This window comes from Gavialis gangeticus, unplaced genomic scaffold, assembly GCF_001723915.1.
Source record: "Gavialis gangeticus isolate Ggan-Ray unplaced genomic scaffold, GavGan_comp1, whole genome shotgun sequence".
In the NCBI taxonomy this organism is placed as follows: domain Eukaryota; kingdom Metazoa; phylum Chordata; order Crocodylia; family Gavialidae; genus Gavialis; species Gavialis gangeticus.
In genome coordinates, this window is record NW_017728964.1 from 2094709 (window position 1) to 2117480 (window position 22772).

The following is a 22772-nucleotide window of genomic DNA, read 5'->3' on the forward strand; positions in this document are numbered from 1 at the left end:
GACCACAGGTAAAGGGAGCACGAGAAGAATGGTCATTCCTTAAGGATACAATCCTTAAGGCTCAGAGAAAATCCATTCCCTTATGGAGAAAAAGTAGCAGAAGGGTCAAAAAAACTCCTCTTGGCTAAGCAGGGAAGTTGCAGCTGTCCTACAGAAAAAGAAAGAGGTGTACAAACAATGGAAACTTGGGACAGCCTTTAAGGAAGACTACTTGACAATGGCCCGCACTTGTAGAAAACAGATTAGGCAAGCTAAGGCAGAAACTGAACTAAAACTAACTACAAGAATCAAGGACAACAAGAAGTCCTTTAGCTACAAAGGGAGTAAAAGGAAAACTAATGGGAGTGTGGGGCTGCTGCTCAATGCCTCAGGAAACCTGGTCACTACCACTCAAAAAAATGGAACCCCTAAATGACTAGTTTGCCTTGGTCTTTCACAAGACCAAGGGGAACAACATGACAGGGGGGGCACAGAACAAACAGGGCAGGATTGACACCATTACCACCATTGCTATAAAACTAGTGTATGATCAATTAAAGAAATTAGACATATATAAATCAGCAAGACCAGATGAACCAAGAGTGTGCAAGAGCTGGCTGAAGTAATCACAGAGCCCCTGGCAAAGGTCTTCAAAAATCATGGGCCTCTGGAGAAATCCCAGAGGACTGGAAGAGGGCCAATGGTGTGCCCATCTTCAAGAAGTGGAAGTGTGAAGACTCAGGAAACTACAGGCCAATTAGCTTTACTTCTATTCCAGAGAAAATCCTAGAAACATTCATCAAAAAGGCTACATGTGACAAACTTGCAGAAGGCATGACATTGAATGACAGCCAGCATGGCTTTGTCATAGGCAGGTCTTGTCTGACCATCCTCATTTCTTTCTATGATCAGGTGACTCATCACCTGTCTGAGAGAAAAGCTGTTGACATCATATAAGTCGACTTCCAGACAGCCTTTGATCTGGTATCCCATGAGGTACTGATCAGAAAACTGGAAGATATCAGGCTCAATTGTGGGACCATCAAGTTGGTGCGAAACTGGTTGCAGGGTAGCATACAGAGAGTCCAAATGAATGGATCAGTGTCATCCTGGCGAGATGTGGGCAGCGGCATATCCCAGAGGTTGGTACTTGGCCCAATGCTGTGTAATATCTTCATCAACAACCTGCATGAGGGGGTGAAAAGCCCACTGGCCAAGTTCACAGATGACACCAAGATATGGGGCAAGCAGACCTAGATGGGCTGGCATGTTGGGCAGAATGGAACCAAGTGAGCTTCAACATAGAGAAATGCAAAGTGCTGCATCTGGGAAGGAAGAACCCCCAGCATACCTACAGGCTGGGCACTGCTAACCTGACCAGCACTACAAATGAAAGGGATCTGGGGGTAACAATAGAACCCAACATGAATATGAGCTGGCAGTGTGACACAGTAGCCACTAGGGCCAATAAAACTCTGGCATGCATCAATCGATGCATCTCCAGTAAATCCAAAGAAGTGATTCTCCCATTTTACTCAACATTGTTATGGCCACAGCTGCAGTATTGTGTCCAGTTCTGGGCACTGCACTTCAACAGGAATGTGCTAAAGCTCGAGAGGGCCCTGAGAAGGGCCACCCGCATGATCAGGAACTTGTATGGCAAGCCATCTGAGGAGAAGCTGAGGGATCTCAGACTCTTCAGCCTAAAGAAAAGAAGGCTGAGAGGGGACCTGATTGCGGCTTAGCACTACATCAGAGGCATACATCAGGAGCTTGGTGAACAACTGTTCACCAGGGCACCCTGGGGGAAAGCCAGAAACAACAGCCACAAACTCCTGGAAGATAGTTTCAGGCTGAACATCAGGAAAAACTTCTTTACAACTAGGGTGTCCAGACTGTGGAACAAGCTCCCCACAGAGGTGGTGCAATCATCTACCCTAGAGGTCTTCAACAGAAGATTGGACGGTCACCTGGCTGGGGCTGTCTGACCTCAGATGTCTTTCCTGCTCATTCAAGGGGCTGGACATGATGATCCTTCAGAGTCCCTTCCAGCCCTATGGTTCTATGATTATATATATAGTTAAGTACTTGTTTTGTTATGGACAGTTTTTTCCTTGTGGGGACAAGTTTGCCTTATAAAAAATAAGTGCTGAGAGAGAACCTGCTACAATTACCATCCTGTTATTTTATAATGTTCACTTGCTCAGTAATAAAATCAGACACTACATTGCCCTGTGCCTGTATATCCAAAGTAAGTTACCATCAGTCCATCTGCCTCCAAGGTGATTCTCCAGTCCTCAGATGAACTGACTTCCAATGAAATCATTCTAATGACATCTGTATCTTCCAAAATGTATTCTGAAGCTACATTGCTTTATTAGTAATGCTCAAATGAAGAAGTTTGGCAGTTATAATTTTAGAAGCCTGGATAAATATAATTGCTTACTCCAAAGTGTGTTTAGTATTTTCTAAAGCTTTTTCCTAATATTCATATCATTGGTTCCAGGAGCAATTTGGTCTCTTATAAGGGATTCTCTTTTCACTGTTGCTGTCCTTGTTGGGTGTTACTGATGTGTTGTCACGGTTGAAGTTTCAGGGACTGGGGTGCTGACCAAAAAGTCACAGCCAAGGCATCCTAACATTAATGCTGTTTTAAAGAACAACCACCGCAGGGCCCTAACACACTTTGCAGTCTAACAGACAAGGTATTAATGCATGTATGACTGTGATAAAGTATCAGCCAGGACTGACTGGCCTGTTTTCTGTGAGGGGAATAAAAACTTGTTCTTCTGAGATGTGTCTACAGTGAGCATGGTGCTGGTGGTGGGCGGTCCATGGACGTTGGTGCAGGTGGGCTAGAGCAGAGAGTACTAGAGGAGGCAGTTGGCAAGTGCCTCCTGCACCCAGTGCCCTGGCCCCCACTGGAAGTGCATGGCTTTCCTGGGGCCTTGGCAGGGAGGGCCACCACTGCCACTGTTGCTACCACTGCAGGTGGTGCTCCTACTGCCAGGCTGCCTTCATGCACCACACCACCTCTGCCCAGACCTCGCAGAACAGCTCTCCCTGAGCCTCACAGATGTTATGAATCACACAGGCTGCGACAATGACCCGAGGGATGTTGTCCTTGGTGAACTTGAGGTAGGTAGTGAGGGTGTGCCAGTGGCCCTTCAGGCAGTGAAACGTACACTCCGCCAGGGCATGGGTCTGGCCCAGGCAGCAGTTGAAGTGCACCTGGCAGGGGTTCAGGCAGCCAGTGAAGGGCCACATGAGCCAGAGCAGGAGTGGGTAGGCAGGGTCCCTGATAAGGAGGGCTGGGACAACCATGGCACCCACCTGAAAGTCCATCACCCCTGGTGTGAAGTGCCCATTCTCCACCAGACCTGGTAGGCTGGAGTTCCGGAAGACGCAGGTGTCCTGGGTGCTGCCCGCCCAGCCAGCATATGTGAAGATCCCACGGTGGTCCACAACAGCCTGGAGCACTATGGATTGTAAGCCCCTCCAGCTATAATAGGAGTGGGCTGCATGGGGCAGGCAGATGACGGGGATGTGGGTCCCATCCAGGGGCTTAATGCACTGGGGGAATCCCAGGGCATGGAACCGTGCTACTACTGCCAGAGTGCAGTGTCTTCCAGGATGTCCTGGAGGGCACCTCACACCTCCAGGATGGCCTCCCCAGTCATGGCCTTGCCCATATCAAACAGGTGGCTGACATAGCACAGGCTGGAGGGCGTGGCCAGCTTGAGCAGGGCAAGGGCCAGGCAGGTGTGCATGGGGAGGGGCAGCTGCATGTTGGTGTGCTGCCACTCTAGATGTGACCTGAGCTGCTCCAAAAGGTCCTGGAAGGTGGCCTGGGTCATGCAGAAGGCCTCCAGTCACTGCTCATCATCCCAGGCGTTTTGCATGACATGCTGCCACCAGTCGTGGTGGCCCCAAAGGTGGCAGGGCAAAGGTGGCAGGGCTGGAGACCCAGGACGGTGACACCAATACCAGTGGTGGCATCCTGGAGGCTGTTGTTGGTGTCTCTGCCAGGATCCAGCCACGTGGACAGGGTCAAGGTGGAAGGTGCATGATGGTGGCCCTGGGATGATGCACAGTGACCTGGCAAGTGGTTGCTGCACCTTTAGGAAACAGGCAGGTGTAGATAGCCAGGGTCAGGTGGTGGTTGATGCAGCAGGCCAGCAGGGTCAGTGTGACAACAAGCAGGAGAGTGAGGGCGCTGGTCATTGCTGCCAGGGACAGGGACTGAAGCAGCCATAATCTGGGGAGGCACAGGCAGAGCACTGCTGCTTGCTATCCCTAAGCTATGCAAGCTGCTCCTGGCCAGGGAAGTGGCTGGTCAGGGAGCAGTGAGCAGGGCTGCATTTTGAAGATTGCTGTTGGCTGCTGGCAGCTGCAGCTGGAGCCTAGAACTCTCCCTGGTGGCAGCAGGGGCCCACTGCAGGACCCTGGGAAGCAGGAGAAGATTGGTAGCAAATCTGCACCCACTTCTCTGCACGTGTAGATGCATGCCCGGCACTGTTTACTTATGAATAATTGACTTGCAAATAAATTGGTGCCATATCGAATGTGTGTGTAGACATGCCCACTGTGAACCAGTTCGAAACTGTACCTGTTTTTCCAGGTGAAGTTTTGAACCATTTCAGGTAGCTTTAAATTGGTTTAATGGGCCATCCATTTCAAGTTAAGCTGTATTGAAGCCAGGCTGATATACATGTCCATACCCTGAAAAACTTAGAAACACTAGGGAAGGAAGTGTTCTTGATTCTGTGCAAGATTTGGACTAGATACCAAGGAAAGTTCTGTAGTGGTGAGGGAACTGAGGCAGGAAATGGAACTCAGGAATGTATAGCTTTGCATAGGTATCCATATTTCTTGTGCTATGTGTAGTAAATAGTAGTGACTTTAGACATCCTTTTGAAAAGTATGAGTCTATTTGTTTGAACTACCATGTCCCTGAAGGCATGAACTATAAACCAGAGTGCCCATTAGAGCAAAGCTCTGGGGGAGGTCTCAGGGTCTCAGCATTTTGTCTTGTAGAAGTAAGGCAGCAGGATCACACTTCCAGAAAGGATACCAGAGAAATACACTGTGCTCAGAGAGCGTGCCAGAAAAACTGAAGTCAGAAACAGTGACTGGACCCTACCAAGATCCAGGAGAGCTTTAAAAATACATAACCCAATGTATGGGTCCAAACACAGAAGTGGGTTAAATGATCATTGTACACTGATTCCTTAATCCCATAATTACACCAATTTGCAATATTCAGAGGTCATGATTAAACAGGGATGTTTAACCTGGGCTGTGACCATTTTTCATGTAAGATTGGTTAGTGAATACATAAGGACTACAGTGCTAGGATATATAACAGTATGTATTGAGGGTAGTAAAGCACTAGAACAGGCTACCCAAAGAGGTTTTGGAATCTCCATCCTTAGAGGTTTTTAAGGCCAGGGTAGACAAAGCCTTGCTTGGAATGATCTACTTGGGGATGGTCCTGCTTTGTGCAGGGGGCTAGACTAGATGATCTCCTGAGGTCCCTTCCAAACCTAATTGTTTATGATTCTAGGTCAGAGTTCTGTATGTTTTCTTATAGAGAGCTATATGGGTGAAAAGAGAATATATACACAAGTAAACTTGGAATGATTGATTTGCTTGACGCTATGAACTGTGTTGATTATTTGATAGTCCGGGGTTATACAATACATGATAGGCACCACCTCCTTTGGAAGCCTATTCCAAATTTTGGCCACACTTACCATGAAGAAGTTTTTCCTGATATTTAGCCTAAATCTGCTCTCTGTCAGTTTGTGACCATTGTTCCCTGTTACCCCAAGAGGCGCCCTGGTGAACAGAGCATCTCCAATCCCTTGCTGTGTCCATCTACAAATTCAAATGCAAGGTGCTCCACCTTGGGGGAAAAAAACATATCATACTTATAGGCTCAGCAGTGCTACACTCACTAGCACCATGACTAAAAAAGACTTGGGGGTCATGATTGACCACAAAATGAACATGGGCTACCAATGCAAAGCTACAGCTGGCAAAGCAAATAAAGCTCTGGCTTGCATCTACTGATGCATCTCAAGGAAGACTCAAAAAGTCATCCTTCTGCTTTACTCAGCCTTGGTGAGGCCGCAGCTGGAGTACTGCATCCAGTTCTGGGCTCTGCACTTTAGAAAGGGTGTGGAGAAGCTTGCGAGAGTCCAGAGGAAGGCCACTTGCAAGATTAGAGGTCAAGAGAACAGGCCTTATGAGGAGAGGCTGAGAGGCATGGGACTGTTCAGCCTGCAGAGGCAAAGACTCATGGGTGACTTGGTAGTAGCCTATAAGTATATTAGGGGTGTGCATCAGGAACTGGGAGAACATCTGTTCACCAGGGCACCCCAAGGGAAAACAAGGTCTAACAGTCACATGCTTCTGGAAGACCATTTCAAACTGGACATATGGAAAAACTTCTTTACCTTCCGAGTCTCCAGAGTCTGGACTAGACTTCCCCCAGAACTGGTGCAAGCACCTACTCTGGATACCTTTAAGAAATGCTTGGATCCTTATCTTGCTGGGGTGATCTGACCCCAGCTGACTTCCTGCCCCTTGGGCAGGGGGCTGGATCCAATGATCTTGTGAGATCTCTTCCAGCCCTAATGTCTACAAAAGCTATAATGTCTATGAAATCTATGAGAGTCGCTCTGAAGTGCCCCACCCCAGAGCGTGTATAAAGATATCCATTAGTTTTCTCACTCACTCTCTCTCATTATCTCTCTCAATTATGTATGTAGCCTGTATATGCACTCTAAACATATGCCCCGTACCTCCAAGGCCTTCAAGCAGAAGCCAGTCACCACAAAACACTTTCTGACAGCTATAACTATTTACAACTAGGCCTTTCAAGAAACCTAATAGTTTTGTGGTGGTTGTTTTTCAGAACCTGTCTTCCTCAAAAACTGTGTAAATATGGAGTTTGTCTTTAACCACTTCTAGGTCCTGTCCCCCAGAAGCAGTTTCAGTGATGTTGTATTAAGAATGTGCCCCTATCAAAGTGTGGGGCAGTCATCTGGAGTCCAGTGCATATAGTTACAAACCACAGCATCTGGAGAGGGCAGCAAGATCAACAGACTGCTGAAGTAAGGTGCTACTTGGTGTGTGTGAAGCCAGACTAGCTGATGGGTAAGAGAAAAGTTAAGGCTTGTCACATTTCAACACTATATGTCCACTTTGGGGGTTTTTTTAAATACATTTTTGATTCTTCAGTAAGGTATGTCAACATATTTAGTACTGTACTGTGCTTAAGAGTATTTTCATCAAGAACAGATGCACTGTATAGCAAACAAATGACATATTGCAAGGAAATATAAGGAAATCAATTATAGAAAAAGGCAAAATTCCAAAGAGTAACTGATAGACATATATTTTGACTTTACTACAGCTGAAAAATGGATTTAAAAATCTCAAGAAGGCAAAAGTTAAAATGTCATAGTATTATAACCCAGTAGTTCCACTGACCTATCAGTATCAGTTAATATTTGAAAAATTGTCTAGGAGCATACAGTGAGTTTACTAATGGAAATATTAATGGTGATTTGAGATATTTACCCTGAACAGAAGTCTGACCTCTTCACTTAGATTGTTAAGGAACAAATCTCCCAAGAAATAATGAGATGTACTCTATTGAGCCAGATGCACTGAGCACTGCTTTAAATCACTCTGATTCTAATATGTGTTTAAATTGAAGCAGGCAGAATTTACCTGATTGCAGTTAAACATGTGCTTATGTGCTGTGTTCAACCAAGGTGTAAATGAGTAGATATTAAACTTTTTATTAAAATTCTCAAATTCAGGGTCTTTTCAGACTATCACTCACTAATCACATCTACAAGTGACACTACATCACCATAGCAATATGCTATGGTGATGTAGCATCAGTGGTCACAAATTGTGAATGCTCTCCCTTGTTATAGTACATTGCTACGGTGACATAGCAGATAAAAATAACCGTGCGCAGTACACAGGGTGCAGTATGGGCTGTTACTGTGTCATCTGTTACTGATGGCGCAGTAACAAAGGTGCCATATGGACACATGTAGACACACCCACTGTACATCCAAATTTAAAGAGGTATAGCAGCAATTCCCAAACTGACAGATTGTGCACCACCAATATAAAACAAAAAACCTTAAGTACCACCAGCATTTTTTTCAGTTCAACCTTAAGTACCACCAGCAATTTTTTGTCATCATAATAAATCTGTTAATGCATACCACTGACAGGTTGTCTGCATACCACTCGTGGTACATGTACCACAGATTGGGAACCACTGAGATAGAGTTAACTCAAATACTGGTCAAAAACCTACCAGAAATAGGTATACTAAACAGATGGCCACCAAAGATCTGAGCTTAAGAAATATACTAAAAACATACTATGTGAACTTGAAGAATGCATTGGCCCAAGACTGCAATAAGTTAGTAGTTGCTCACATGATTAGTCTCACTGAATCTACAGAGAATAACTGTTACTCTTTAGAATATCTCTAAAGAGAGATGCAACTGTACCCTACAGGATGGTGTTTGGAGAACACTGGGTGCATCTACACATGCATTTACTATGGTCTAGATTTACTCTGGTGTAAACTAAGCCAGAGTAAGGGTTTTCTGGCGGGCATCTACACATGCAGAGATTAGGGAGCAGATTTGCATTCAGTTTCATGCAGCCCTGCAATGGACCCCACAGCCACCACGGGGCGCTCTAGGCCCCAACTGCAGCAGCCAGCACCTGGCAGCCCTCTCTAAAAGCCAGCCCCGCTTGTTGCTCTCTGGCCAGCTTCTTCCTTGCCAAGGAGCTGCATGCCAAGTCCAGGGACAGCATAGGACAGCTTTCTCCTTGGCTATTCTGCCTCTCTGCACTATGGATGCTCCAGTCCCCGCCCCTGGCAGCAACAACCAGTGCTCCATGATCCTGTTGGCTGCTGCACTAGCTCTACTGGCCTGCTACACTGACCACTGCCTGGCCCATGGATATTTTGCCCTGCCAAGCTCCCCCATGAACAGAGATTGCCTGCCTGGCTGCAGTAGGCTGTCCAAGGTCCTTCAACACCATCACACCACTGCTACCACCAAGGACACCAATGACGGGCTCCACAATGCCACCTTCGGACACCTGTTTGGTGTGGGCAAGGCCACCACCAGGGAGGTTGTCCTGGAGGTGTGCGAGGCCCTCCAGGATGTGCTGGGGCACACCATGCTCCACATCCATGACAGTGGTGGCAGGGTTCCATGCACTGGGATTGCCCCAGTGTACTGGGGCCCTGGACAGGACCCACATCCCCATCCCCCGCCTGCCGTATTGGAGACTGGCCCTACTACAGCTGCAGGGGATTTCACTCTGTGGTCCTGCAGGCTCTTGTGGACCACCATGGGGCCTTCATGCATGTCAGTGCTGGCTGGGCAGGCAGCACTCATGACACCCAGGTTTCACAACTCCAGCCTGGCAGGACTTGTGGAGAGTGGGCAATTTGTACCAGGGGAGCTGGACCTGCAGCTAGGCACTTCAATGGTCCCACCACTGCTCATTGGGTCCCCACCTACTCACTCCTACCCTGGCTCATGGATCCTTACACCAGCCACCTGGTCCCCTGCTATGCCTACTTTAACAGGTGTCTGGGCTGGACCCATGCCCTGGTGGAGTGTGCCTTCGGCCTCCTCAAGGGTCATTGGTATACCATCATTACCCGCCATGAGGTTGCCAAGGATGACTTTCCCTGGGTCATTATTGCAGCCTGTGTGTTGCATAACATCTATGAGGCCCAGGGGGTTCTATAAGGCCTGGGTGGAGGAGGCACAGTGCATGGGGGTACCTGGAGGTGGGAGCACCACCTACAGCAGCAGCAACAGCAACAGCAATGTTGCCCCCTGTTCCTCCCCGCTGAAGCCACAGGAGAGCCAAGCACCCATCAGAGGAAACCAGAGCAGTGGGTGGGGGAGGCTCTATCTGACCAACTTCTCCTGCACTCCCCACTCTAGCCCGCCTGCCCTGCAAACAATGGGCCCTCCACCCTCCTGCCCACCTCCAGCACCATGCTCACTGCACACATGCATAGGAAGAACAATTCTTTATTCCCCTAACATCAACCAGAGATCCCCTCCCATTCCAACACACAGAATAAGGGGCCATGCAGTGCACCGCCCAGCCTCAGATTGGGGGTCAGCCATGCATGGGTGCCCAGGTACCCATAAGTTAGGCAGGGCAGGCCTAGACCCAGGCAGCTGATGGCCAAGCCCCCCATCCCTATGTGTTCCCCTGGGACCACTTGTGTGCTGGGTGCTAGCCACAGGCACCCTGCCTCCACTGGTTTACTTTTGTGCCCCTTGCAGTTTACAAGCAAAGGAGATGCAAAGAAATGGAATGAGATAACACCTACTTAATCTCTTCAGAGAAGAATATTTACTTGGATTAGTCTTGACTGCAGCCTCATAGGATGGTGGGAGGTGTGAGAGGTTCTGGAAGGACCTGGAAAAGGAGAGATCATACGGCTCCGTAGCAGAAGTAAGAATATTGTTCATGCGTGGTTTTTCTGCAAAAAAAGAACAAAGTCATATCCACACAGGGCACCAAGACACAGAGGAAATGAGAAAGACATTCCATTCCTACCCCACTCTTATTCAAGCCAGCCTTTACAGATTTGAGATTAGTAGCTCATTAGGCTAGCATGGTCAATGCACCCCACTTTTTATAGCCAAGAAAATGATTCAGCCAACATCACTTTCAAGCCAGCCCCTGTCTCCTTTGCATAAATGAACAATTACAATACAACTCCTAAGACTCAGGAGCTGGGTTTTAGCTGCCTCCCCCTACCCCCACTCACCCCAAAGAGGTCAGAAGCTACATCTCAGCACAGCGTTCTAACAACCAGGACATAGGATGGACATTATGCAGTGTTTTCTTCAGTATCCCCCGCCTCTTTGAAGCAGGCCTACCCCCACCCATCTTTGGATCAGCCAAGAGTGAGAAATCTGTGAGTCCAGAAGAAAGTGAATGCGAGAAGTCAGGAGAAAGGGTGTGTGGCTCATTGAGATAGATAAAGCACTATAAGGGAAGGGAGCTATGTTTTAGCATGAATCCTTCCTCCAAACTGGGCTATAATTTCCCCACTGCTCTTCATTATAAATCATAGAATCATAGAAAAGTAGGGCTAAAAGGAACCTCATGAACAGAGTTACCATACATCTGGGTTTTCCCAGACATGTCCTCTTTTCTGGGTCCTCCCATCTCTGTCCAGGTATTTTTTTTTAAATATCAGCAAATGTCCAGGATTTTGCTCTGCCTCCACTCAGCATTGAAGTTTTTTCCCAGCACTTCCTGGCTTGCCCCATCAAGGAGCTGCTTGGGACTGGGGGGAGCAGGGAAGGGGTACTGGAGGCATGGGCATCACATGGTCTATGTGCATGCCCTAGCAGCTGCAGGCAGGTAAGTCTGTGGCGGGTAGAGGTTGCAGGGCTAGGGCTGGGGACTGTAGGGGGGGGCAGGAAGGTGTGTGTGTTATGCTCACATGCACGTCCACTGACACTGCGGCTGCAGTAGGGCAGGCAGGCGGGGGAGGGGCCTGCCCTTCCAGTGGGGGAAGGGAGTAGGGGGGAAGGGGGTTATTCAAGGCCAGCAGGGAGCTGCATGGGTATCAGGGCTGGAGGGGCAAAGGGCTGTGGGTCAGGAGTAAGGGGTATTGGCACAACTGTGGGGGGGCTGTGGCTTGGGAGTGAGGGACACCAGGGAAGGTACTGTGGGTTACAGGCAGGAACAGGGGGCTGCAGGTTAGGAGTGAGGGGCACCAACATGGTTGGGGGGATACTGTAGGTCAGGAGTGAGAGGCAGCAGCAGGAGTGTTGGGGCTGTGGCTTGGGAGTGACAGACAGGGGCAGGGCACAACCAGGCCTCTCACCACGTTTCGTTTTTTCTTTGGCAGAGCCTGCCCACTCAATGCAGGGGGCCCCGGAGCTTCATCCTAGCTCTAACTTACCTGCATATTTGTTTGAAATGCCTCAGGATCTATAATAATAGCATGCTTATTCTGTCTGTCTGAAGCACTGTCTGTCTGTAGCACTCTGATTGGTTGTTTCAGTAAGCATTGTGATTGGCTGTTGAGGCAACCAATCAGAGTGCTCTGGACAGACAGACTAAGCCTATTATTATTATAGATTAGCCTCAAACAAACAAGAATTAAACCCACAGGAACAAAGTGGGTCACAAAAGCTAATCCATGTAATAAGATAAGAATCCTAGCCTCTGTTTAAAGCACACTTAACCCAGTCCAGTTTGTGGAAGATTTTTTGCTCACAATTTCCTGTGCAAACTGGTTTTTGATTTTTTTATTGTTATTTATTTATGGTTTTGCCTGAGAACAGCAATCCCACGGTCAGTAATGAAGTATCCATGGAGGTTGAAGTGTTCTGCCACATGCTTTTGTATCTTTCTGCACCTGTCGGATCAGTTTTAATTCATTCTTATGCTTAGAGATCATCCTCTCTGTTCAATGTAGACAGCAGATGGACACTATAAGCAAGTCATGGCATATATGCTATTTATAAAGTTGCAGGTGAATGAATTTTGGATATTGAACTCCTGGTTATTAGGCTCAGTGATGATGTGGTCTGTATTGATGTGGGGACATGGCAGGCTTTTGGGTCCATTGCAAGGCCTCCTGCCTCAGTGAGGCTAAGAATTCATTAGTATTTTATTTTAGAGATGATGTTTGAGGTTGTAGGGCTGTCTGTAAGCCAGGGCATGTGCATCTCCAAAGGCAGTCAGCATAGATTTATAAATTAGGTTAAACAAACAACCTCCTTCTTCAAGAAAACTAGTTGGGTAGATGAAGGGAATGCAGTAGATAAAGTATATCTGGACTTATGGAAGGTTTTTGACAACAAAACACAGCTTTCCCATAAACAATTTGTAAAAATGGGGACTACACAAAACTACTGCCTTGTGGATAGAAAACTGACTCAATACCTGCAAGCAAAGGGTAATTATAAATGGATCTATGTCAGAATAGCAGAAGTCCCACAGGGGTATGTCTTGGTCCCAGTGCTGTTTTACATGTTTATTAACAAATTGGGTGCTGGAATAGAAAGCTTCTTGACCTAATTTGCAGGTGACACAAAACTGGGAAGGAGTGTGAACATACTGGTGGACAGGAGTGTAATTCAGAAGGAATTGTACTCAGAAGGAATTCAGAAGGAACTTGGCATATTGGAAAGCTAAGCTGGAGCTAATAGCCTGAAGTTCAATGGTGACAAATGCAAGGTGTTATACCTCAGGTACAATAATAAAAAACAAATGCAAGATGGGTGACAACTAGCTGGATAACAACACTGCAGTGAACAATTTAGGATTCCTGGTGGATTGTGATCAATATGAATCTGCAGTGTGACACAGTTACACAAAAGGTGAATGTGATTTTGGACAACATCAACAGAAGTATAAAAGGTGCAAGTATAGAACAGAAGGTGCAAGACATGGGAGATAATAGCACTTCTTTACTTGGCATTGGTCAGGCCTCATCTAGAATATTGTGTGCTGTTTTAAAAAGGCCTCCAAATTTTAAAAAGGCCTCTACATGAACTGCCACCTTGATGGAACAGATAGGGTCATCATATACTGAAGACCCTAAGAGCTACACTGTTGGGAGTCTTGTACTCATGGCTGGGTCACCCATAGCAGTAAGGTCAAAGGTGAGGTATTAGACAAAGAGCAGTCCAACATAACATAAGGACCTCAACTGTGGAGCAGGTGAATGAAGAAGGCATACTTCTCAATGGCTGCAAAGGCAGATGAAGGCTGCAGTGGAAGAGCAACCCCAGACATCTTGGATCTTCTTGCCACTGGATACAGGTTGGTTTTCCACCAAGATTCATGCAGTTGCTGATGTGCAATGGCCTCCTCATGTAAAACAAGTAACTCACAGGCTTCTTCCACTGGATCCAGCCACCGATACCCATAACCTTTACAAAGTCCTATGGTGATGGGCAAGTGGTGACAAGGACAGACCAAGTGATTGCCAGGAGTCCCTAGCCATGGATCCACACACAGGCAGTGGTCACATGTTGGTTACTCCATTCTTGGAATGGGACAGGAGGGTAATTCAACAGCCACAATTTTTCTTTTCTTGACCCATGGAAGTGATCATCTTTGATCATGAGGGATTGCCACTGCTGCTACTGATTTTAAAAAGGACATAGAAAAGTTAGAGGGTCCAGAAGCAGGCAACAAAAATGATAAAGGGCTTTAAGATGATAAGTGGTTGAAGGAAATAATATGTTCATTGTATGGAAAAAGGTAGTTAAGAGGGAACATAGAAGTGTTCAAATACCTGAAGGGCTCCCATAAAGAAGATGGAGAACACTTTCTCTGTTGCTGCATGGAGCAGCATGTGGCCCAATAGCTTGAAGTTTCAGTAAAGCAGATTTAGATTGGATATCAGGAAAAACTTCACTGCTAGAACAGTGAGGTACTGGCACTGCCTAGGGAAGTTGTGGAATTTCCATCACTGGAGACATTTAAGGACAGGTTGGTTAACCACTGCCCAGGAATGATCTAGGAGTAGCTATAGTTATGCTAGCTATGGGTACTTCCCACTTTTCAGGGTTTTTCTGTTTCTGTTTCTGTTTCTGCCACGTAGGACTGAGAAGGAAATGTTGTCCCCTCTGTTGTTAAATGTCACAGGGTGGTAGTTTGTTTCTTTGTTTCCCTTCCTCAGAAGCATTGGGTATTGGCTGCAATCGAGACCAGGGACTTTTACTGGGGCATGCCAATCCTTCAGCTGGAACTAAAACCCAGAGTCTTGTCTCTCTGCTCAGGGTAACACTGATTGCCCCATTAGAGGTCAGGAATGAATTTTACCCCATGGTCTGATCTGTATGAACTGTTTGGGTTTTTGCCTTTCTGTTGGGGCTGTTGCCTTCTTCTGCAAATGATCTCTCAACTGTATTTTGACAACATCACCCTTCCAGCAACAAGACACTTGGCATGTCTACACATGCATTTAGGTGCACCTAAATTTAATGTGTGTTAGCTTAATGCTCATTAAGGCTATTTAGGCTTATGTCTACACATGAATGTGTTAAAGCAAAAGCAGGTATCAAATTTAGTTGTGAATAGCCTAAAATGCCATTTTAAGCTGCATTAAAGGCATTTACATGTAGACATGCACCCTTAATGTGCCTTAAATTGGTCTAAATTGCCTTAAATAAGTACGTCCCACTGACCATCATTGTCACTCAGCTTCATTTGTGGCAGTTTAGGTTGTGTGAAAGGGTTGGCTGTGTGTTTTTAGTAATAGGTTACACAAAGATTTACATAGGATGGTTTAGTTAGGGATGTTTCTGCCTCAGGCAGGGGGATGGAGCAAATTGGAGCTTTTCAACCCTACTTTTACATGAGTCTATTCTAGAAAGTAAACTGGATAAGCTGGGTCTTGCAGCCTGGGTCTTGTACTTCCTGATTCAGAGCCCTAACCACTAGGCTATTGGGCAAAATATGTGAGGACCCTACTCTAGTATCTAGTACCCACTAGTCATAAGTTTTTGCTTAACTATAATTTTGTGACTTATATATGCCTGGAGAAGATGTGTACAGAGCCATGTTCCCACTCAGCCAGAACACCATTCTCTTTAACTGAACTACACTACATGTTGAATGGGACTGTAAACTATGTGTTAAGTATTAAACCCAGCAGTTTCATGGCTGGGTAAGTGTCTTTTGGATGCACAACACAAAATAGGATTCTTCCCCTCCAGCATTGCCCTGAATGATGTAGCACAACAGGCCTAGATTTAGCACAAACAAATTGAACTATCAATTATCAACTGGGGGGTACTATTCTACCCATGTGGTATATATGAGTTCCCTTTCATTAAGATAATACCATGAACTGAAACAAAGAGAATACTAGTTGAAAATTATATCCAACATTCACAGTAAATTTGAGAAGAAAAATTAACAATTTAGTATTTAACGAAAGACATAAAGAAAGCTTGGCTACTGAGGTCACTTATATTGTTACTGACTCTCATCAGAGAGTGGGTTTTAAAAAGTTTGCATCTATTTCTAAAGAGTGGATTGATTGTGTATTCCATCCAGATCATGCTGGATATAGTACAGTGTAGAGTGGTGGATGCTGAGCTGGCGAAACCACCTCTCCTTACCACCACCTGGGCCTCACAGTGTTGTCCCCTTTAGCCTCTCAGTGTCCCACCCTGTTACCTCACCTTCCATGCCTTGATGTTATAAACTGACAGGGAGGCTGCCCATAGAAAGCAAAGAGGGTTTCGGATGGTAGGCTTTTGTCACGGTTGAAGCCCCCTGGCTTTTTCCCACTTTACTTTGGCTGAGTGTAAGCTAAAACCAAAAACATGAACATCTGGTCCAAACCCAAGGGTTCCCCTCCAGGGTTCTTCTTGCCCTGAGGAAGCCCTTGCCCAGAGGACCTGGGTACTTATCTGTTCCCAGTTTCAGATGCAGGGTTTCCTTCACCTCCACTTCAGCTCAGAGTCCTTCCTCTGGTTTCCCCAACACAGCTCCTGCAAGGAGCTCTACCCCCCGCAGTTCCTACAGCCAGGCTGTCCCTCTGCTTGGGGCTTGTGCTTGTAAGTCCCTTCCTCAGTCATCTTACCCTCCAATTCAACCTAAGACCTTGCACCTGGGTCAAGCAGGCATTTTGCTTCAGGGCTCCCAGGCTGTATTAGCTTATCTCAGGGGTTGGAGAGAGTCTGTCACCCCTGGGATCCCACCCTCTTTTAGTAATGGGGTAGGGTCCCTGTTAAAGAACTTAATTGAGATTTAAAGTTTCACACAGTTAAATAAATTCTCTACTTGCCCATATGTACAGATGTCCAAAACTTGAAGACTATTCTAAACTGCACCAGCTGGCTCTCGTCCCATAGGGACCATCCACCATCTGTGATCAGATGGAACACGTTACATTCCAGTAATTTCTGTGCCTGATATACCCTTTCCACCTCTGATATACCACTGCATCATAATGTTCATGGAGTATGCAGACTCTAGCTTTATCAGCTCTGAAGTGGCTCTATTATATCCTTCAATGCTTTATTTTTCTAACTCCTACCCACCTTGCCTCTCCCAGCAGTGCCCCCTCCTTCCTCCTCCCCCTTTCCTACTTTTTGTATTCTAATCACTGATTTCTCTTTCTATTTAGAAGCTCTGCTTCCTACAATCCCTTTGCAGTATCTGATGAAGTAAGCTGTTGCTTATGAAAATTTATGCATCTCTGATTTAGTTAATCTGTAAGGTGCAAATCTACACTGGCTTCTGCCTGATTTAAGACTACCATGGCTAATTAGTTCTCTCTATCAACTCATGGGCATTTCCCACAGACACCAGTGTAGTGATTGGGAAGTACATTAGGGTCTTGTCTTACAGGTTTTCGGTATGATTCACTAATGTTGCATTTGTTATGTTGTAACTGATGTTGTGTGGCAAATGATATATTTTATATCCAGTTTTTTGTGGCGTACAAAAGTATTGAATCATGATTTTCCACTGGTATTCTCTTCAGAAAGGGGAACTCATAGGCCCCACTTGTCTCCTCTAACCCTTTGGATAGGTTTGCTCTTTCATTTTTTCTCTACAGTTTCGTATATAAAAAGTAAACATATTTGTTTGGGGGTTTACACTAGAGGTCTGTTTATCTTTTGATTTCCTTGTATCCTTATAAATTGAAAATAACTCTAAATTTAAAAAGTACTTAATTCTTATGATTTAAAAAATAATATTTTAAATAAAACAGACAGAAAAAGCACAGCATATTGTTGGGGTGATACCAAAGAGCAAGTAGATAATTGGGTAATCTTCCTGGTATCAGAATGAACACACACTGAAAATCTATCAAAGACAACAATACCCAATTGCCAGTGGGTGCACATTTCTCACAAGAAAACCACTCTCTCTCCAGTCTCTCGGTTCTAATCCTCAAAGGGAATTTACAAAACACCTTTCACAGATGAGCCTACAAACTGCATTCCATCAATCTACTGGATACAAAAAGGCATGTGCTAAATATAGATATTGGATTTATGACACATTATAACCTGCCTAACATCTGACTCCCCAGGTAATTTCTCCAATTTTTGCCAGCTATAATCATTCCCCCCCCGCCCCTGCCAAAACCTGTCTCTCACCCTTTGACTACAGCTACATTCATTGCCACCCCCACCTGTCTTTCACTCATTGACTACCTCAATTTATATTTTCACTGACTGGCTTTCTTGCATATGTACTGGCTTCTGGCTGCTTTACTATTCCATTCAGGAAGAGCACAGACCAACTTCAGATTCTTCCTAAGCCTGACAAAGGGTATCTATATCCAAAAGCTTGCAAAGAAGAATTTTTCCAACTATTTGAGTCAGTCTAATAAAAGATATCAGATTTACCCAAAGAACCTGGTCTCCCTTAATTATGTGTTTGTTTTATTTAGATTTAAAGTAATAAGAATACATATCTGCAGCTCTAGGTACCTTGTGTAATTAAATACATGCCATTAAATTACATTTTCAGCAGCCTTAAAATTATCAGTTCCACAGAAACTTAGCCAGAGAGGCAGCATATATTGCTATTGTTACTTACCCTATGCACACTTCATATTGTAACTTACCAGCACTACTTTATACCCTATACTTTTACATGAGCCATTCTTTTTTAATATTTATGCTTAGGTGAGAAAGTAACTCATACTTTAACAAATTAAACTTTGCTTTAATGAAAAATTAGTAACTGAAAAATTCAGGTTAAATCATTAAGACAAGTCTCTGTGCTACAGATGTGGAACATTTACCTAACTGAGTCAGAACCAGAGACCTTATCCTAGATCTCCCACATCTGAGGTAAGTGTCTGAGCCATATTGAGATGTGGTCTAAAACCAATGCATTTTTTGTGAAATAGTTTGGTTTTGACAAAATTTCATTTTTGTTAGAAAAAAATCTCAAAACAATTACAACCAACTCAGTTTACAAGCTTAGTCCCATTGACTTTACATTCACTTAGAATTTATTCCTAAATTACTTTATTTCATCATCACATGACCAAATGGCACTTCCATAGCTGTGTAACAGAAATTTCTGACTCTTAAGCACATTTCGAATTACATTTGCACCTGTGGCAGAATGGGATTGCCCTGCATATGTACCTGATGGAAGTAAAATGGAGACAAAACCTCTCAACTTTTTGCCCAACAACTTAGTGATTAAGGAACATACCCACATTCTAGCATCCCTCCAAGGACTTAAATCTGGATTTCTTGTTTGCTAGCAAAAGACTCTAACCACCAGACCACTAGGTACTGATAAGAATGCTCACTAGCCCTCCTCTTGAAGTTGGCTATGCACTAATGCACTAATCCAGCATTATAAATATGCCTTCTTTGATCCTCTTCCTCTCTCTCAACTGTGTAAAAAAAGTGAAGTACCTGTCAGATCCAGAGAGGAGTTTAACATTTTTTGAATATATTGTTACTTAAAACTATTGAAAGCAAGAAAGAACCTACCTATCTGATTAGCTAAAAGAGTGGAAGCCAATGAAAAATTCCCAGACAGAAATACTAAGTAAGCTGGAGACAATGCTGTGTTATAGGTCTATAAATTAAGCATGTGCTACCTTGGAAGAGCATTTGAGTTTAAAACAATAGTACCTTCCCATTGTAGATCTAAAACCATTTTACTTCTGAAAAAGAGCATCTGTACAGTGGGATACACGTTTTAAGATATACACAGCGGCTGCATTGACACAAGATACTGACTGTGCAGTCATTACTGTGCAGTCATTAAGTACTTGGATAGAGTACTAAAAGGGGAATGCATGGGTGACTGATGCAACCTTTGGGGAGGGGGATCCCCCCATGGCTGATCTTGCTGACTGGGAGGGGTCCCCCCATGGCTGATCAGCAGTGAGTGTGGCCGGTCAGGAGGTGCACCGGCACTCTCAGGTTGTGTATACACCCCTATGCATTGCACTGGGGGAATGTATAAAAAAGTACTAAATGACTGGACAGTGACCCAAGGTACTATGCAGTAGAACCAAGGAACAGCTTTTTTTGTGACACTGAAGGCCTTGATACATGTGCAAGTGATTTATCTAAATGTGAATTCAATTTCACCTGATTTAGATGCATGATCATGTAGATGAGGGTTATATATGTTCATTCAGTCATGTGTATTAAGTTATGTACCTTGCAGTGCCACTGGATGGTGCTTACATGCCATGATGTTTTTTTAAAGAGTAAATTCATGTACTTACTTCCATTTCTCATGCTTTGGGTGGCGCTGTTTTAGACAGAAAATATATCTATTTAATTTTAATTCAGCTTTAATTACTTAGCTTTAATTTAAATACTCCAAAAGCTTAAATATTTAAAGTTTAAATAGTTAGCTTTAATAACTTAGCTTTAATTTAGCTGTAATTAATAATATATATGTATGTATATATGTATATACAGTATATTAAAGCTTTCCTCTCTGTAAAGAATAAAATGTATTAGCTTGCTATTCTGAGCCTGGTTTCTTCATGGGGGGAAGAGGGGAGAGGAAATGGTTATCCCACCATTTTTTGTGGTCAGGGACTACTTGGCTTCACAGTGTTAGCAATTACCAAGTTGATTGTCCATTAGTGTTCCTATCTGCTAGCATTCCAGTTTCTGTCCATTTGCTTGTGAAACTTAAAGGTTGTGTGGGCATTCTTATTTTGGCAATGGCAGCCTGTACTTCTAATTATCATAAGAGTAAAATTATTGTGGTTTGGCATATGGGTTAATTTAACAGAGTATAATGCATAAGACCATAAAATCTCAGCCACCTCCTCACTGTAGCTTAGCTGCAAAAATGCTTCAGGGTCTCAGGTCTTTCACTGAAGGTTGGGGGCTGCTGGGAAGGACTGAAGGGCTTGAGCAAGGCCAGGGGCTCCCAGGACTCCAGTGTGAGCTCCCTGTCCCAGCCACCCTCCTGGACTTCAATACCCACAGGCCCCCACAGGCCCCCAGCAGCTTGGGGCTTGGCGTCCGCCTTGGCTGTTATTCACACACCTCATCCACCACATTTCTCAAATATAGCTGTACTGAATAAAGCTCAATGTTACTCAGAAGCTCATTTCAAGGCTTAATGTTGTCTACAAAATGCTTTGAAATCTCTTGTATTTTGCACTTCATGCAAGCATGTTCACTTGCAGCAACTCAGAGTGGTACAAATTTGAGCCAGGGCTTTTTGCCTCAGCGCACATGCCTGGACATGCACTTTGGTGTGGTGCAAGTTGTGCCACTTGGGGCAAAATAACCCTGCATGGCTCCTCCCAGATCTGCAGCAAGGGGGAGCTAGAGCCTAGGACTAGCACCTATGCTAGCCCCAGCAATGTAAAAAGCTGCCTTGTCCTCACCCCTTCAATATAAAAAGCTGCCCTGGCAAGTAGCTCAGGACTACTTGCTCTCAAGAGCTTCTGGGGCCCAGCCAATTAGTACCTGAGGACAATACCCCTTGTGCCAGCTGGACTGCTGAAGCAGCCCTGAAAGTTCCCTGCACCCTTTACCCACTGCAGCAGTCTGGCAGTGAGGGCTGCTGCCTGGCTGTGACCTGCACCTGCCAGACCCAGGTGGGGACTGCACAGCCAGTAGAGGCATCTGCCTCTCTGGGCAAGCTGCCAGCGGGCTGTGGTTGCAGAGTTGGCTGTTGTGCAGCACTACTGCCATGTGTGTGCCTGCCCAGCCATCTAGGCAGCTATTGCCTGGAAGATGTTCTGGCTGTGGTGGCCTGCTGTGAACTGTCAAAGCATGTCCAATTGGCCAGGAGGTCAGCCAACTCCAGCTGGGTCCAAGGTGCCAGCTTTGAGCAGGTTCCTCTGCCTGGATCCTGCCACTTGCCTCCCTAGCAGGATTTCTGGTGTTCCCTATTTGAAAACTGAAAAATTCCTGATAAAAAAAACCCAAAGTCATTCTGTAAAATACCCTGAAATCCATGTTTCTCCATAATTGAAACAAAAAACCACTACAGAGAGAGAGAGAGTGAGAAACAGAGAGATAGAGATAATCTGGGCAATATTTTCATAGTTTCATAGTTTCATAGTTTCTAGGGTCGGAAGGGACCTGAGCAGATCATCTAGTCCGACCCCCTGCCATGGCAGGAAAGAGTACTGGGGTCAAATTTTATTGATATATCTACAGTGTTAAAGTAATTTGGAAGCCTACCAGTGTCTCTATCATCATAATAAAATAAATGCTAAATACCTAAATGTTTTGCTGTTTGCCTTTGGTTTTCTTACCATACAGCAGTTAGAGCTCCCCCCGACCCCTTCACTAACCAGGATGTAGGGACAGCTGCCCCTGCAGCCACAGTTCCTGCCAGCAGGTTTCATCCTGTCTAGCAGATGGTCATGCAGGGTGTGTTCTGGGGGGATGTAGGGTTTGCAGGAGGGGGGTGGGAAGAGTGGGGGGGATGTGGGTGTCTGTGGAGGGATGTGGGGGAAGCCATGGGGCATATGGGTAGGTGTGCATGGATCGTGGGGGGACTGAGGGGGGGGCTGCTCAGAAGGGGTGGGTCCCCTGCCCTGCACAGGGTGCAGCCCCCCTGCACAGCTCACGGACTCCCCCCCACAGGGCTACAGCCCCCCCAACATGGGCCACATGTTCCCCACAGGGGCTTCCACCCCGCTCCCTGCAGGGCCCATGTGCCCCATCCCTGCTTGCTCCCTCAGCCCCCCGGATTGCTGCCCCACCTGGCCCCATCCCCTGCTGGCTCCTGCAGCCCCCAGG

General features: G+C 45.5%; 1 protein-coding gene across 1 annotated transcript in view; it reads right to left on the bottom strand.

The window, feature by feature from the left end:
* The window catches only part of LOC109287035 (protein shisa-6 homolog), a 51554-nt gene that overhangs the window by 17916 nt on the left and 10866 nt on the right, over positions 1-22772 (bottom strand). Inside the window, exon 2 of the mRNA XM_019501956.1 lies at positions 10394-10546. Within this exon, the coding sequence (XP_019357501.1) occupies positions 10394-10535 (142 nt within the window). The 5' untranslated portion in view covers positions 10536-10546. The remainder of the gene's footprint in view (positions 1-10393; positions 10547-22772) is intronic.